The 17,353-nt window shown below is 40.6% G+C and overlaps 1 protein-coding gene across 16 annotated transcripts in view; it reads left to right on the top strand.

Moving 5' to 3' along the window:
- Window positions 1–16,901, top strand: part of LIMCH1 (LIM and calponin homology domains 1) — a 332,785-nt gene extending 315,884 nt beyond the window's left edge. For 9 of the 16 annotated variants that reach the window (XM_047856919.1, XM_047856915.1, XM_047856920.1 and 6 more), the window contains 5 exons: window positions 1,403–1,524; window positions 1,795–1,918; window positions 6,182–6,290; window positions 8,501–8,603; window positions 13,978–16,901. In XM_047856919.1, coding sequence (XP_047712875.1) covers window positions 1,403–1,524; window positions 1,795–1,918; window positions 6,182–6,290; window positions 8,501–8,603; window positions 13,978–14,003 — 484 coding nt within the window. In that variant the 3' untranslated portion in view covers window positions 14,004–16,901. Of the gene's footprint in view, window positions 1–1,402; window positions 1,525–1,794; window positions 1,919–4,006; window positions 4,085–6,181; window positions 6,291–8,500; window positions 8,604–13,977 lie in introns of all 16 variants that reach the window. The other 7 variants (XM_047856914.1, XM_047856918.1, XM_047856912.1 and 4 more) reach the window with 1 other exon arrangement.
- The last annotated feature ends 452 nt before the right edge of the window (window positions 16,902–17,353 follow it).

The following is a 17,353-nucleotide window of genomic DNA, read 5'->3' as shown; positions in this document are numbered from 1 at the left end:
GAGAAGCTGCATTTATTCTGGGTGACAATATAAAGGATAACTAACACATTGGTTGTGGCTAATCACCCCACCCCGTGGGTTCCACTGTGTCCCATGGGAGATCAGAAAAGGACACGAAGAAACCTGTGGAGCCTTCAGAGCTGGCTCAAACTGGAACAGAATCCAGTTGTAGCTATCGGCTATAGTGAGTTTATTCCTAGAAGGAAGGAGCCCACAGAATCCCAGGAAGCTGGCAGTACCCTGCCACCAGCAAGTTTTTGTGAGACAGATGTTTGCTTCTGGGACTCTGAGATACCAGGGAGATATTAGCAAACATGCCAGCATGTGTGTGCGTGCACATGTACAAGCGTGCATATATACAGCATGTGTATCCACACACAGCATCCGCAGAGGGACCCAAAGGCATGAAAGGCTAAGCGTCAAAGATTGTCTAATTTGGAAGTGTGGCTGGGAGCTGAGCTCTTCTGGTGGGATTTGCTCTGAGAATTCTCCCATGTCCATCAGCTGGAAAACCGGTTGAATTGTGGACATAGGAGCTTCAGGCCCAGGTCCAGAGTCTGCAGAGTCTCTGGAATATCACGCCTGTTTCCAGTTAACGGTTTTCAAAGGAACTTCCAAGTTTCGTGCAACGAAAGCCACTACTTGGGAATATCTGAATGAAACTGCCAAGCATTATACATGGATTTCCACTGGTTCTCCAGACACTCCCTGTCATCTCCTGAAACTTGTTTTTCCCAGAAACTTTCTTAAACCTCCTCCATCTCTCCTTCCTTTGCATACAGAATCTACTGCGAGGCCAGTGATTAGTATGGGCTGCCCAAATCCTATGCGGCCTAAGTGATTTCTACAATAAGTCCTCTCCCATGAAAATCTGGGAGATTCCAGTTAGCCCTGGCATCCCTTGATATTATTGGAAGAAGAGCTTTATGGACAGGGAGGTGGGGAAGACATCAGAAATAATGGTTTCCAAGCTTATGAAACTGGTGGGTCATGAAAATGTGCAGCATTGTCCAGTGTTTTAAGTCTACTTTACATCTGGTTTAAAATGAAAAGAATAGGGGCACCTGGGTGGCTCAGTCGGTAAGTGTCCAACTTCAGCTCAGGTCATGATCTCACAGTTTGTGAGTTCGAGCCCTGTGTCAGGCTCTGTGCTGACAGCTCAGAGCCTGGAGCCTGCTTCAGATGCTGTGTCTCCCTCTCTGTCTGCTCCTCCCCCACTCACACTCTGTCTCTCTCTCAAAAATAAATAAACATTAAAGAAATGAAAAGAATAAATGAACATTTAGTTAGTCCCATTTCTGTTTTCATATTACAACTGGTACTTCCATGCCCTAAGGGATAGGATATGTTTACTTCAGTTGCTTTCATTTCTGTTCTGAAATATACTGGTTTGTCTTAACAGCCTAACTCAAGGGGCCATGGCTCATTCTAAGAGTCCTGTATCAAAAGGAATCCATCAGGACCGTCAGCTGGATACAGAAACTGGAGCCCTACACTGTGGGATGAACCCACAGCTAGCTCAGGGTAAGAATGGGGATTTAAACCCAATGATTAAATTATTGTAAACCCCGTAACGTGGTTCAGACAGGTATGACCTCTGCTGACTGCAAGCTTCTCTCATAGCTTATGTTAAACAGCACAGTGAATAGATTCCCACCAGGGTGGGCCCAGAGTCTAGATGAACTCCCCGTAAGACCACAGCAGGCATTAGCACATTAAAGAAAGGTGACATACAAAGCACGAGGGTGACCTTATTGAACACTAACTAAGTTTATGTTCTTTACTTGGCCTCAGATCCATCCCAGAGTCAGCAGGTATCAAACCCACCAATGCACATTTTAGAAGATGTGAAGCCAAAAACCCTCCCTTTGGATAAAAGCATTAACCATCAGATCGAGTCTCCGAGTGAAAGGCGGAAGTGAGTAGCCAAATAAGACGCATGTGGAATTCCTTTTGTTTGTTCTTCTTTAACTAACAACGGGAAAAGTAGGATGAGATGGCAAGATGTCAGCAGCATTTTTGTACTTCTCTCCATTGACTCTGAGTGACCAGATAACAAGTATTTATGGATGTTTGAGACAGTCTTCTTGGCAAGTAAATATTCACTCTGATTTTTATCAATCTGTCAGAGCAAAGTAATGTTTTTAACCCACAAATCTAAACACTGGGAAGAGTTTACAGGCCTGTTGTATTATGAATTTATTTAAGTGAGTTAAATTGTCTCATAGACTATCAACAAATGTTCTTTCAAGGAAAAATAAAACTTTTTCTCTCATTTACATGCTGTCCCATTAAGTAACTACCCCAGGTTATATTCTAAGTTTGCAAAAACTGTATTATTTTACAATAAGAATAGTTCCTATCATTTTTGAAGCATGTCAATGTATGAAAGTGTGTTGAAGCGTTTACATATCTCCCCTCTTTTTTATATGCATTTATGCACTGAACTCTTCCAATAACTTTACTGGGTTATGGTTTCCATTTTACAGACGAGAATCTTGAGGCTCATCCAAAGTATTTGACTGGTTAAGTGGTAAAGGAAGTCAAAATAAAGCCATAGTTCCACTATAAGATCATATTTGGACCAGAGGTTCTTGTAATCAGTTCTTAAAAACTAGATTCTACCTAGAACCAGACCACCTGGATTCAAACTTGAACTCTGCCACTTGCCTGCAGAGGACTTTGAGCAAGTTACTTCATCTTTCCCTGCCTCAGTTTCTTCATATGTAAAATCAAGATAATATTAGTACCTGCCTCAGGGGGTTTCATGCCTGGAAGATAGCAAATGTAGAGCTATGCATTGCGGGTGGTGGTGGTGACTCGTTTGTAAGTTCACCTTTTTACCTTATTTTTCATGTTAAACTTTTTTTCTCAATGACGCATTTTCCCTTTTCTCTTACATCTAACCAGTTTTGTTTCCATGTGTTCCAGCGACACGCAAAATCAATAGGTCACATCACAGAGAAGTAATCATTATTGTTGCTGATTCCTGTGTGATTTTCAACCTTTTTTTAAATTTTTTTAACGTTTTTATTTATTATTGAGAGACAGAGAGAGACAGAGCATGAACGGGGAAGGGGCAGAGAGAGAGGGAGACACAGAATCCGAAGCAGGCTCCAGGCTCTGAGCTGTCAGCACAGAGCCCGACATGGGGCTCGAACCCACGAACTGTGAGATCATGACCTGAGCTGAAGTCAGTCGCTTAACCAACTGAGCCACCCAGGCGCCCCGATTTTCAACCTTTTTTAAAGGCAATGTACTTATACTTTGGGGTATTATATGCAAATCTGATACTCTGGAGAAGACACACTCTCTCTGAGGAGGGAGGTTTGAGTGGGCAGCGCTTCAGGGAGTTTTTCTGCAAACAGTTTGAAGACAGATGGACTCGTCTCGTTCACTTGTTCACTTCTGTGCTGGCGCTTCTCTTTTCTTCCTTCTTTTCTGTGTTCTGTCCCTTTCTTTACAAATGAAATTAACTTTTAAAAAAAATTTTTAGTGTTTATTTTGGAGAGAGAGAGACAGAGAGATACAGTGTGAGTGGGGAGAGGGGCAAAGAGAGAGGGAGACACAGAATCTGAAGCAGGTTCCAGGCTCTGAGCTGTCAGCACAGAGCCCGACGCGGGGCTCGAACCCACGGACCATGAGATCATGACCCGAGCAGAAGTGGGACACTTAACTGACTGAGCCACCCAGGTGCCCTTAACTTTTTAAAAAATATTTATTTATGTTTGAGAGAGAGAGAGCGTGGGAGTGGCAGAGAGAAAAGAGAGGGAGACACAAAATCCCAAGCAGGCTCCACGCTGTCAGCACAGACCCCAACGCTGGGCTCGAACTCACAAACTGCAAGATCCTGACCTGAATTACCACTAGGGCACTCTGTTGTCTTTTATTTGGTTGTCAAGGGAGTTTTGTTTTGTTTTGTTTTGTTTTAATCTAAAATGTTTTTTCTCGTGGGATGGGCTTCTCTTTATTTCTCATAATTTTTGGCTCCTTTACCATGTTACAGGAAAAGCCCTCGAGAGAATTTCCAGGCTGGGCACTTGTCCCCCTGTTCTCCCACTCCTCCTGGCCAATCACCAAACAGGTACAAGAGGTTGGAAAGCCTTTCTGAGGCTGCTTGGTTTTGCCTAGAGCCTGCTGAGCATGATTTCAACCAAATAAGTGCTTGCCAGATGATTTTAAGAGAGTTGTCCGTCTACCTCTCTTGCTACACACACACACACACACACACACACACACACACACACGGACAAGAGGAAAGAATACAGTCGCCATCCGCCTGCAGATTTTCTCAGCCCATGATAGAAAAGGCCAAGTGTATGATGTTGGCACGGATTTGGCCATAGGGCTTTAATTACATTGTGCAGACCTGCAATCTAATAATAAAATCCACTAGACAATTGCTGGGCTCCTCAGCCGGCGCCTCTCCCTCCGAGTTGGCCTGGTCCTTCTAGGCAAGGTCTGCTGATGGCTCTTACAGTGAACCGGGCGGGGGCTAGCTTCGAAACTTCATCCTTCTCTTTACCCCACTCAAGCTCTGTCATGATTGCTTCTGGACATTAATTGGGCCCCATGATATTCTTAAAAGCTGCCTGAGTTCCCATTCACGGGAGAGACGAATCGCTGAGTACTCAGATGTTTTCTTTGATTTGGAGATTTCATTTAACTACCGGATAAGAGGGAAATCCTAATAAATAGAGTTTGCTTGGAGCAACTCTTCCTCTTTTCTTTTGTCTTCCTTTCTGTTTCTTCAGTTCCTCTGTACCCTGTTGGCTTTGGAATGAAATGTCAGACTTTTAAATTTTTTTTTTCAACGTTTATTCATTTTTGGGACAGAGAGAGACAGAGCATGAACGGGGGAGGGGCAGAGAGAGAGGGAGACACAGAATCGGAAACAGGCTCCAGGCTCTGAGCCATCAGCCCAGAGCCCGACGCGGGGCTCGAACTCACGGACCGCGAGATCATGACCTGGCTGAAGTCGGACGCTCAACCGACTGCGCCACCCAGGCGCCCCGAAATGTCAGACTTTTAAATGTCTTGTGTAATTCCAAGAGCTTTCCAGACAGTAGGCATCGTTGCAATCTGATCTTAGTCGTGGGAAAGCTGCCTTAGAGGACAGCCCTCTAGTGCTGTCTGCGGGGTCCCATTCTCGTCCGGTGGTGGGCCCTGTGCTAGAGGCTGCAGGGGTAGCAGAGATGGGGGAGACTCGGCCCAGGCCCTCCGGCTGCTTACAGTGCACAGAGACAGCCAGTGCCCAGCTCATGGAGGCACAGAGTGTTTGCACTGGAAGAGGTGGTGGGTACATAAATCCAGTCCTCTCGCTTTAAAAATGAAAGGGAAACCCAAAGTGAGTTCTTTACACCAGATCATAGAACTTGGTGACAGAGCATAGCGTAGGTCTCATGTCTGCCTGGTACCTATTGGGACGTATCCCAGTTGCTTCTCTATTTTTAAACAGCCACAACAGTTTTTTTTCTTTTTCTTTTTTAATTTTTCAGTGTTTATTTTTGAGAGAGACAGAGTGCAAACAGGCGAAGGGCAGAGAGAGAGGGAGGGAGACACAGAATCCAAAGGAGGCTCCAGGCTCTGAGCTGTCAGCACAGACCCCGATGTGGGGCTCAAACCCACAAACTATGAGATCCTGACCTGAGCTGACGCCTCACCAACTGAGCCACCCAGGAGCCCCCCCAATCTTTTTTTCTTAATAAATTAAAAGAAATGCCCTAGTGGGCCAATGAGCCAATTATAGAACATTTTAAAGCAACACTGAAACCTTAGTGGAGCTAAATTTGATGATCTTTTCGGACTTAAGAAAACCTATGACAAATAACATTGAATCATTTCAAGGCATTTAATCATTGTGGTTGAATAGACACAACATAGACTTCTTAAAACAAATAACTGAAACACACGCGCGCACACACACACACACACACACACACACACACCCCAAATTCCATACCATCACGGAAGCCTATTGTATTTAGCAGTTGTTTGCAACTCATCTCTAATGCTTAATTCCTGCTCATTATCAGTTCAGTAATCGCCATTTCATTAATAACATAAACATTTTTAAAATCCGTGGTTTGTTTTTTTTTTTTTTACATGAGGCTACATGTTTGTGTGTTTGACCAACTATTCTAAACGAACATTTTATTATTACGTATATTTTGAAACCTAGGTCTATCAGCGGGAAGAAGCTGTGCTCGTCCTGTGGGCTCCCTTTGGGTAAAGGAGCTGCAATGATCATTGAGACCCTCCAGCTCTATTTCCACATCCAGTGCTTTCGGGTATGTAAGCACCACTCTCCTCCCCAAGTGCAGCTCCGTGATGTCTTCTGGCATCGTTCTGGGCTGAGAAAGTACCTCCTGGAAACCCTGACAGCCTTTGCTTGGAAGGCCAGCCCCTCTAGGTTGTACAGAAGTGCTGTTCTTGGAGCCCATCCTTCAGGATGAAACCGTCCTCCAGCACATCCCTCTGGGATATCGGGCAAGAAGAGGCAAAACCAATTTGCGCAGTGTCTTTCCAAGACTGTTTTCGTTGCTAAAGAGCATATACTCCAGCAGGAAGCAGAGAAAGCCACCCTGGCAGGACAGTGATACCTCTGAATCTGTGAAGGTCATGTGGATTTATTTGCAATATAACATCTTCGCTGCTTCTGACACTCAAGTGACTTAACCTCAAAGGGTTTTTGCCTTGACTTCATGTAAGATGTTCTGTCAATTAAATGGTTAATAGCTAGTTGCAGAATTGTAGGTCTCCGAACGAATATGCCTGTGATGACAGATTGAATATCGCCCCCTCTGAGAAGCCGCCCTGCCCACCAGACTAAGTCAGCTGCCTGTGTTACAGGTCCTTAGAGAGCCTTTCATGGCCCTTGTCTCTCACCTTTTTAAATGTGTCATTATCATCTCCTCAAATAAACTGTCAGCTCCATAAGGGACCATGTCTGTCCAGCTCACCACGATTTCCTCTGAACCTGGCAGAGATGGTGTCAGTAGATAGTTTTCAATGAATGAGTTGATAAATACATTGAAAATGAGGAAGCCTACGTTCTAATCCCAGATCCCCCGCTAAAAGGAGGTGCGATAACCACTTCTAGCTCATTTATTACAAAACTTACAAGTTGTGCTGTATCAGCATTTCCTTTTTGTTTTTCACTCATGGACACAGTTCAAGTTAATATCTAATTTTGAAGCTAAACCCTTAAACTCTAAACAAGAGTCATTTCTTCCTCTTCATTAATCGAACACGCTTTCTTTTCCCCTCTTGAATTTTGTTCTGTTTCTTTGTTGATAGCTTTTTCAGCTATGAAGTAAACTTGCATGGGTTTAAAATAACTCCCACTTTACCTATTAGCTCAGAGAAAGTGAGTGAATTACTGATGTTATTTAATAATCTAGCAGTAATTACTGGAAAGTAAGACTTATCATGGGCAAAACACTACATGGGTACTTAATTAGACTCAATTTATCAATATTCTCATTGTAAAACGAAGCTAGACAATGTATATCCTAAATTGTCTCAGAGTGTTTTGAGGCTCAAAGAATATACTTTTTAAAATTTCATGACACTGCCAAGGTAACATGTTCCAACACCAGTTTGTTCTCAGAGACCTTCTCTGAACTTGAAATAATCCAGATGGCAGAGAGTCTTTGCAGTTTCTCAAGGGATTGGAGACTTGCCTTCTTAGCTGTCAAGGCCTTCATTCTCTCTAATTATTCACTTCCTGGAGCTGGTCTGACATTTAAGGCACATCACCTCTTAGATTTATCCCCCAACCCCTGCGAAGTCGGAGCTTCTCACGTCATTTGGATGAAGCCTTCCTCTGCCCCTGGTGACCTCGGAGCATGAGTCTGAGGCTGGCCCTCTACTTGTGATCTGGGTCTTAATGCCCCCCCCCACACACACACCCGCAAGAGGCTGGCCTTTGAACCAACCCCCATTGCCACTTTCTCTGCTCCAACCAGTGCAGTTTAGCACCCAGTCTCCTCCTGCACTCGGGCTGACTTTGCTAAGAGGTGTTCTATTCCCAGCGGGTTTGTTACTCTGGATGTTACTGCTTTTAGTATGGAAACGTAAAATGGAATCGCTGTTTCCTAGTAATCCTGATCCAGTAGAACAGGCCAACAATTCTGGAAAGCATTTAAAGATTATTCACAGACAAGTGTCAACTGATAATCCATTGGTCGTGGATTCGTCTGTTTGAAGTGGCTGTTCTGTCTTGATTTGGGACCAACCTGACATCACCTACCAGCTTTCCAGCCCTGAACAAGTCAGGGAGCCTCTGAACCAGTGTCCTTCTCTGTAAAATACAAGGAGTTAGGATAAATTGCTAGAAGCGTGTTGTGGCTGTAAGTCAGCTCGTGGTGCAGCATCTAACACAACACATGTGGAGGTTGTACACGTGATTGTTGTGTATTTGTGGGAACCACAGCTAAGCATTGTAAAGAAATGACTTCTCGTACACCTTATAAGTTCTGTTCTTTCTGCCCTACAGTGTGGAATTTGTAAAGGACAGCTTGGAGATGCAGTAAGCGGGACGGATGTTAGGATTCGAAATGGTCTTCTAAATTGTAATGATTGCTACATGCGATCCAGAAGTAAGTACTGGGGTGTGGGGAAGGATGCTTCAAAATGAATGAGTGCGATCACATGCCTCTTACAGAACCCAATTTAGGAATTCAACCTCCTCATTGATTGACATACCTACTCTGAGGGTAAGATTTATTAGCATCTAGGTGAAAGAAACAATAATGAAATAATCTCTGTTTACCGTTTGTTTCCTACTGGAAGTGACATTTACTGTGTGGGCCAAATTCTTTTTATCGGGAAAAAATGTTTTTATCCATTAGTACACCAGCAGGTAAAAACTGTAGACTAAGTTTGAGACCTTGCTTGAGCTCACCATAGAGATTTGGGTGAGATAGAAGAAAGACAACAAGGTCTGTGAAACACTCCTCATTTGTAGAGGCATGTCTTTAGAAGACCAGCACCATTTGGGATGGTTTAAATGTGAACAGTGGCTCTCCAGTGTTCATCAGATCAAGCACCAACTCCGCAATGTCTGCATTCCCTGCACTCAGGAGTTTCATGACATGATCTGGTTTTGTTTCCAACTGAATTAAAAGCTCCTTTAGAGACAAAATGATGGGTTCTACTTCCCTGTGAATCCCCACCCCACCTTCCTCCAAAACACCTGAGGACACAAACAGAGCTTGACAGATCGGTGCTGCCCTGAAGCTCCTTTGAGCAGCCTGTCCTCTGGTCATGTCTGGGTCTAAAACCATAGAAGGTTCTTGTTGGTTTTGAGGGCACCAGGGGGTGCTGTTGCCCAGCTGCTTTCCAGAAAATTCTGCAAGTAGCCAGTGGCTCGCCTCTGAATCCTCTCTCCATCATAAGTCCTTCTGCCCACAGTCCTTCTGGTGGGCAACCTAGATACCAGGAGACGTCTAGCAAATTCTGTCAGAAATTCTACCTTTAAGAAAAAAATGGGAGTGAAGAGATGGAGTTTGAAATGCAAGAATCTTTTATCATTTTTCAAAGTAAGTGAAGGGACATATTTGGTCTTTTTTAACAGGTCTCTAAATCTGCAAGCCCGAAGATTTTAAGAGTACAATTGAAATTAAGTTGTTTTATTGCTATAGGTTTACTAAATTCAGAGAGGCATGTTCCTATTTTAATGAATAATGGGAAATAAGAATTGGATCAAACCCAGGTGGTTTTGATCTGTGATAAACGTTTGACTTAAAATCAAAACAGTTCCAACTTTGAGCTTCTGCCCTCAAACTGAACTATTTATACCATATATTATATAGAGATATTAATTTTAAGCTTTTTAAAAATGTATATTTATTTTTGAGAGAGAGAGAGACAGAGAGAGAGAGAGAGAGAGAGAGAGAGTGCAAGCAGGGGAGGGGCAGAGAGAGGGAGAGAGAGAGAATCCCAAGCAGGTTCCATGCTGTCAGCACAGGGCCTGACATGGGGCTTGAACCCACAAACCATGAGAGCATGACCTGAGGTGAAATAAAAAGCCAGACACTTAACTGACTAAGCCACCCAGGTGCCCCTAGAGAAAGTAATTATAATACATAATATTGAATTTAATTTTATATTATGTATTATTCATATATGATATATATAAATCTTGAAAAAGAGCTAAAGTCCATAAAATGATCAACAACAACAAAAAAAACCAGTATACTGTGTATAATCTGTAAGTATACATACATATATAATATATAGTAATTAAATATATTTATTCAAACTGTATTTTTGTTTGTTTTGTTTTTATACATTAGAATGGAGAACTAAACGCTTTCCTCCCAGATTTCAAAGTGATTTTTCCAACCACCTTCTGTAAATTCCATACATTTTTCTCAACCTCTGTGAACCAGATGAATGTGAGCCATAGAACCAGAAGAGGGCACTGTTAGGTTGAAGGACTGTTGAGCCAGATTTTAAACGTAGTGTAAACGTGCATTTCTTTCATAATTTAAAGTGCTTGAAGGATGTCAGCAGAGAACAAACCTGAACCCACCTCTGGGTGACAGTGACCTGTTTTCATCCAGATTTTTATTTTGATTAAGACATTGGGTGACTCATTGTCATTTCTTTTGGAACCTAGGTTTTTGGATCTAGGCCAGCAATTTTTTTTCTTGCGTATCTATAAAAAAATTTAACTGCTTTTAATTCCAAATCTAAAGACAAGAACCATGGAGTTGGAATAGTCTATGATTTGTAATAGTCTGGTAAGATGAAAAATTAAAAAGTGATTGGAGGCAGACTAAAAGGATTTTTTTTTGTTTATTTTATATTTGTAATTAATATTTTCCCAGGATTGTTTTTCTTTGGATAGTAAGAAGAAAGCAAGAAGGCTCATCACTTCCCTGCCTAGATCACTTCTATAGACATTCAAAAGAAAAAGTAAATAAAATTATGAATGGCATAAGGTTAGAAAACTGGGTTGTTTAAAAAGATACCAAATTAAAAGTGACAGTCTCCAAAATTAACCACTGTGAGAGAGGGACAGAGTGTACGTTTATATATGTGTACCCACCCACATACACACAGATGCGTATGTGTGCAATACGTCTACCTACACACGTATTGTTTTCACAAAGCTAATCGCATAGTCAAATGTTCTGTTCATTTTGTGGCTCTTGTTTTTAACTTAATGATATATTACGGCAGTTTTTTCATATAACGTATTCTTTCTCCACATTCTTTTCAAAGGCTTTTTAATTCCTGAATACCATCCCATTGTATGGACTTACCATAATTTAAAACTAATTCTCCATGAATGGGGGCTTTGGTTGTTTCCAGTTTTTAGATATTTTTGTAAAGGCTCCGGTGAACGTCCGTGTATATATGTCTTCATGAACAGTTGAAAGCCTATCTGTAGGGTAGATTCTGAGCCATGGGACCGCCAACCATCATGTGCTTTTAAAATTTTCAGGCAGCGTGGCCCATTATCTTCCAGAAAAGCGCACTTTCCCTGCAAAGTGTATGAGAGAGCCTCTTTCTCTCTCCATGCTGTGTCGCTTCTGGATATCATCAAACTTTTTAAATTTCCACTCTGTTATGTTAGAAAGAGAAAACCTCATTGCTTTGATCTGTATGTCTTTTAACTATAAGTGAATTTGAGCATCTCTTCCTGTGTTTATTGACCATTTATATTTCTTTTTTGCTATAAAAAATGTATCTTTCTTCTCTACCTTTTACCCATTGTTCTATTGACACTTGATCTGAACGACTTGATCTTTGTGTATTAAGGAAATTTTCAGGGCACCTGGGTGGCTTAGTCAGCTGAGCATCCAACTTCGGGCTCAGGTCATGTCTTCACGGTTCATGAGTTCAAGCCCCACGTAGAGCTCTGTGCTGACACCTCAGAGGCTGGAACCTGCTTCGGATTCTGTGTCTCCCTCTCTCTCTGTTCCTCCCGGACTTGTGCTCTGTCTCTCTCTCTGTCTTTCTCTCTCAAAAATAAACATTAAAAAAATTTTTTTAAAGAAATTTTCCCTTTATTTTATATTTGCTGCTTATTGCAGTTGTCATTGGTCTTTCCACTTTGTGAACTTTTTTCATAGAAAAGATTTTCACTTAAGGTAGTTAAACATATCGTTAGTTAGTTAGTTAGTTTTTGGATTCTGGGTTTTGCTTCCTATTTAGAAGAACTTTTACCACTCCAAGGGTTTAGTTGAGATTTCTCCTAGAATTGTTATTTTCTTTTTCACATATAAGTATACAATCATCAGAAATGTATCTTAGGATAAGAAATGAGATAGATATCCAGACTTATTTTATTCCCAATTAGAAGTCGTGCAAATATGATATAATAATCCCTTTTCGTTCTCACCAATTTGAAATGCCAGCTTTCTCATAAACTAAGTTCCCATAAATATTTGGATCTATTTCTGGATGTTTTATTATGTCTTACTAACTTATTTTCTCATATTGTATAGTTTTAATTATTATAGCTTCATAATATGTTTTAATACTGAGTAATAATGGCCACTTTGTCTCCAATTATTCTTTCCAATTTTTCCTAACTCTTCTCTCATGTTTATTTTTCCGGATAAATAGTAATAGTGTTTTGGGCTAAACTTTACTCAGCACATGACAGGGACAATGACCAGCATACCTGAGCATAGCACTTCTCTTTTGGTGTCAGAAGAAGAAAAATATAGCTTAAGAGTGAATAGTAGAGGAGGTAATAACTGGCTTGAGAAGTATAAATACACTTGAATTGGTTGAGTATATCCCAGATGCAATAAAAAGAGGCAGAATGGAAAGAAATGGCTAAAAACCATTTTTCTTTCTTTTTTATTTGATTTTGATCTGAGTTGCAAATAGGGGAGATGGGTAGATGTGAGAGGTGGTTTACATCATAGGCATTCTAAGTGAAACAAAATAATTTCATTGTGTGGAATAATAAAACCTGAATATATAATCCTATTTTCTTCAAGTAACTAGTCACATTTAAATGAAATTTTTCTCTTGGAGGGGAAAAACAGCATAACAGCATATTAAAATGCAATTCCTAAAAGCAATGTAAACAGTTTTTAAGTTCATATGTAAATGGGAATGGAAGTGCAAAACAAATTACCTGTCACAAATCAGCCGTCACATCACGTGGCTAACTTGTGCCATTTGTGCTTGGGTGTTGGATGACTGTGCCTCTGTGGCTGTTCCATCATTTACTCTGGTGAAATGCATTTAAAACAAAATCCCCGGGGTCTTTTCCAGTGTCACGATCGCCTCATTACAACTGTGGCGCCTAAAATGAAGGAGAAACTTTGTGAAGGTTTCAGCAGGAAATATGCAACCCAAACCATCCTTCACCAGATGAAATACAAGATGCGCATTAAATTTTTTCTGCCCTATTAAATTTGAATTTCAGATAAACAATGACCTTTTTTTTTTTTTTTAAGTACGTGTGTGTCCCAAATATTGCATGGTCAGGATTTAGCACAAATATCTCTCAACTATCACATGGGATACACTTACACTAAAACAATATTTGTTGTTTACCTGAAATTCAAATTTTATGGGGCGTTCTGTATTTTTATTTACTAAATCTAGCAATCCTATTTATAAAAGTTCACATGTGGATTAGATGCTACAGATGTTGCAATGTTTTTATTCTTAGAGAAACCAAAACCTAAAGAAACAGAGAAGAGAGATTATTTTCTTGCTTATTTGCCCCAGAAGACAATGTAGAAAACTTGATGAAGATCATCTGATTTAGGATGTTAAGTTCTGGGATGGGACTCAAGAAGGGCATTTCTCACAAGCTCAGGTGATGTCAATACTGCTTTTCCTGGGGCCACACTTTGAGTAGCAGAGACAAGATTCCCCTCCTAGAGAGAAGAGATTTGGGCATAGGTCATTACTAGTACTGGAAATGTCTAAATGTTCTGAGGCAAGAAGCGCGGAGTCCTTTAACCAAATGTTACTCTGTGTTCTTTGTCACAGGTGCTGGCCAGCCCACAACATTGTGACGTGGTTTTCAAGCTTCCAGATTACTCACCGTTTCTTTACGGAGAGTGTCCCCTGGCAACCGTTTAACAAAATCCCAAGTGCAGGGGCTGCTCGGCATTTATCTAATTTTTGAAAGGCTATTCCTAAAGATGGTTATCTGTTCTTTTGTAGCACAGTGTTTGTGTTCTTCCGGTTTTTGTTTTGGTTTTGGTTTTGGTTTTGATTTTGTTTTGGTTTTGCATTTGCACAGAATATACAAAAGAATACTGAACTGTAATGATCCTGTAGTTCACAAAAAGATCTCAGCATGGGCCACCAGGCTTATGGTTTCAAATGTGTTCATTCTCTTCTCTGAGAATTAATGAGGTAAATGATACAATATACCTGTTTTATTTTAGTCTTTCTAGGAATCAAACACTTCATGTTTACAGAATGGAGCTGCAGAAAGTGCAAGGCATGCCAATTTTGAGATATGTGCTCTTCTGAGACAGAAGCATACGATTCATGCATTTCGGAAACTAAAAATCACATCCTATAGCTCTGAGCTATAACTTGTTTTTAACGCAGAGACGCTAGTCTGATAATGTATACTGTAATCCTGAACCATTTGTTACTTACCTTTTGAGGTAGAAGTCATACCAATAAATTATTGCACCGGTAGTGTTAGATTTTGTGTGCTTTGGAAGTTACGTCATTAATATAGGCTGGTCTATATTAGATAAAGAGAACCCTCCCAATATCGGCTAGACATACACTCTGGGACATTGCCCAAGGGTAGGAAGGAACCATAGGGAAATATCTCAGTCATCATTTCCAAAGTCATCACCAAAATCTGTGAGGAAGTTTAATCTTGAAAAGAGTGGTGGGCCAGTGATAGCCGTGAGAGCTTCGTTGCCGGCTTCTCTTCAGGCTGTAGATTGACTAAGAGACTCAATAGGGGGCATACGGAAGCTGTCATCGAGATCAGTCTGTCGTTAGGTGTGGCCACTGCGCACCCTTGCCTGCAAGTTCTTGAGGGCCTGAAGCACAGGTGTCTAAAGAAAAGCATTAAGTCCCTCCCGGTAGGATCCAATGACATATGTTGTGATAAGCCACTGACGTGTGATCAGCAAGAACCTACAGTTCACATCGTGCCCCACCCACTGCAGTGGACGACTGGTCTCTTCCATTCTCCTTTATCACCAACTCTCTTTACTATCGAGAATTCTGGACCTTGCTCCTGGAGACGTTTAGAGAGGAACTCTTGTGGAGAGCTGGTTGACTTTTTGCCCTGTGTGATGAGTTTCAGCTGGCCAAGAAAGGAATCAAGTTACTAAAAAGCATCACGTTTTAGATCTCCAGGCTGTTTTCTTTAAGACTGGGGAAAGGGGAACTATTTATTCTGCCTTAAAATGATGGCAAATAAGTGAGGATGATATTTTGTGAATGTAGACTATGGATATACTCCTAATAGGTTAATGTAGTCATAAAAAGAGATCAAGTAGCTGTTCTTCTGTTGTGTAAGCAATAATTTTTTTCTGTGTCTTATTTGGTATGGCTAGCAATTATTTATTTACATGCTAGACTGTTCTCTGCATGCGGGTTCCATGTAAGTGCAGAAATTTCCTCAGCCACTGGAGGTATTTTGACCATTTTGTCATTTGGATGAGCTATTGTTAGATTGAAATTTATACATCATTTCATTAAAAAATTGTGCCTTATAAAATGCAGAGCTGTTGCACATAGTCAGTGATGAATTATGGATGCAGTACATTGCGGAGATGAAGTCACTTCCAAGTCACCAAGACTTCCCATGGAGGTGTTTGCTGTCTTACAGGAAAAAAGAAAAAGAAAAGAAAAAAAAAAAAGAAAAAGAAAAATAGAAAAAAAATTAAAAAGTAAAGTTTTGAAAATGTACAGATTAAGTTCAATATTTTGATTAACCACCTGCATGTTTTATTAAATATTTTGATAATGTGGATGTTTACACTTTGCATGATATTAGCAGAGTACTTTACCACAAGTAATGCACAAAACATGTACAATATGATCATTCATAACCAATTTTTATAGAATACTTTTTACATGTGGAACTCATCCGTTATGTAAGGATTATATGAATATTGCACATTCTCTTCTGGTTTCACAAACCCATTTATACATATTTCTTAGTGAGACTCATTGTACATGTATTGAAGCCTGAATCGAGTCAAGAAAAATAAAGCCCCATTCTCCCAACTGCGAAATGTGCTTTCCCATAATGAACAATAGTCACCAGCACAGAATAATCTCCAACATTTTCTAAATTCTAATTGCCAACTGTTTCTATTTATATTTGATTTAGATTTCATTTGGAGTCTGTTACATGGCAGCTTGGGCAGACTAGATCTTGTTTTTTCCAATGCAGCATAATGAGTATGATCTATTTCTTTTCAAATAATCTTTGAGATCCCAGGGAAAAAAAAAATGCTCTGCTCTGTTGAGCTACAATGTAAATGTGTTCGTTTAAAAAACAGATGAGGCAAGTGAGTGATTTATTGTTCCTGAGGAAATAGATCTGATTTTTTCCCCTCATACTCCAAAAGCTAGTCCTTTCTCTTCCTTAAGGAAAAATGGGTCACTCTTTGTTTTTCACTAGCAAATTTTCATGTCATTTCCCATCCTTTCTATGTAGTGTTATTAATGCAATACATAATATAGTTATCTATACACAATGTAAGACTTAACAGACTGAAACGATCCACCTCATGTGTGAGTCCGTCCAAAAGATGTTACTGTTCTGGGTGGACCAATGTTCTATATCAGTTATACTAACCTTCATTTAAAATATTTATTCTAAAATGCCTCTGAGAAATAGTAAAAAAAAAAAATTAAAAGTTGTCTAAAATGCAACAGCTTTTATAGTAAATGTACATTTATAAATAAAATACTCAAATCAACTTTGTATTCCATTAATTTGGAGGGGGGTTGAGGGGTCAGCTTTCATACTTGGGGAAGAGAGAATCAAGCCCCCCCCCCCCCCCCCCCCCCCGCGCTCTCTGGTAGCTTTTGGTCCAGGGTTATATGGTCAGATGATGACAATGATACATATTTGCATATGCATCTTGATGCGTTTTTGAGGTCAACTATTGAAGGCAAGTCAAACTTAGCAGCTGGTTGTAGGAGTCACTAAGGAAGTGCCTTGCACTGAAGGATTCAGACTCCTTAAAATGAGACACACAATTACCAGGAGAGACCATGCAAATGCCAGTGGAGATTATCTGAAGCAACCAAATGATGGTCAATTTCCAGCACTGGCTAGAGAGAACCAAGCCAACGCCTTAAAGTGGCTAGATTCTGCCACTGTCCTCAGCACTTCTCCAGTGTTCCCTCTCACTGTATACAGTCATTT

This window comes from Prionailurus viverrinus, chromosome B1 (assembly GCF_022837055.1).
Source record: "Prionailurus viverrinus isolate Anna chromosome B1, UM_Priviv_1.0, whole genome shotgun sequence".
Classification (NCBI taxonomy): Eukaryota; Metazoa; Chordata; class Mammalia; order Carnivora; family Felidae; genus Prionailurus; species Prionailurus viverrinus.
The sequence above is the reverse complement of the archived record's forward strand: the minus strand, read 5'-3'. Positions and strand labels throughout refer to the sequence as shown.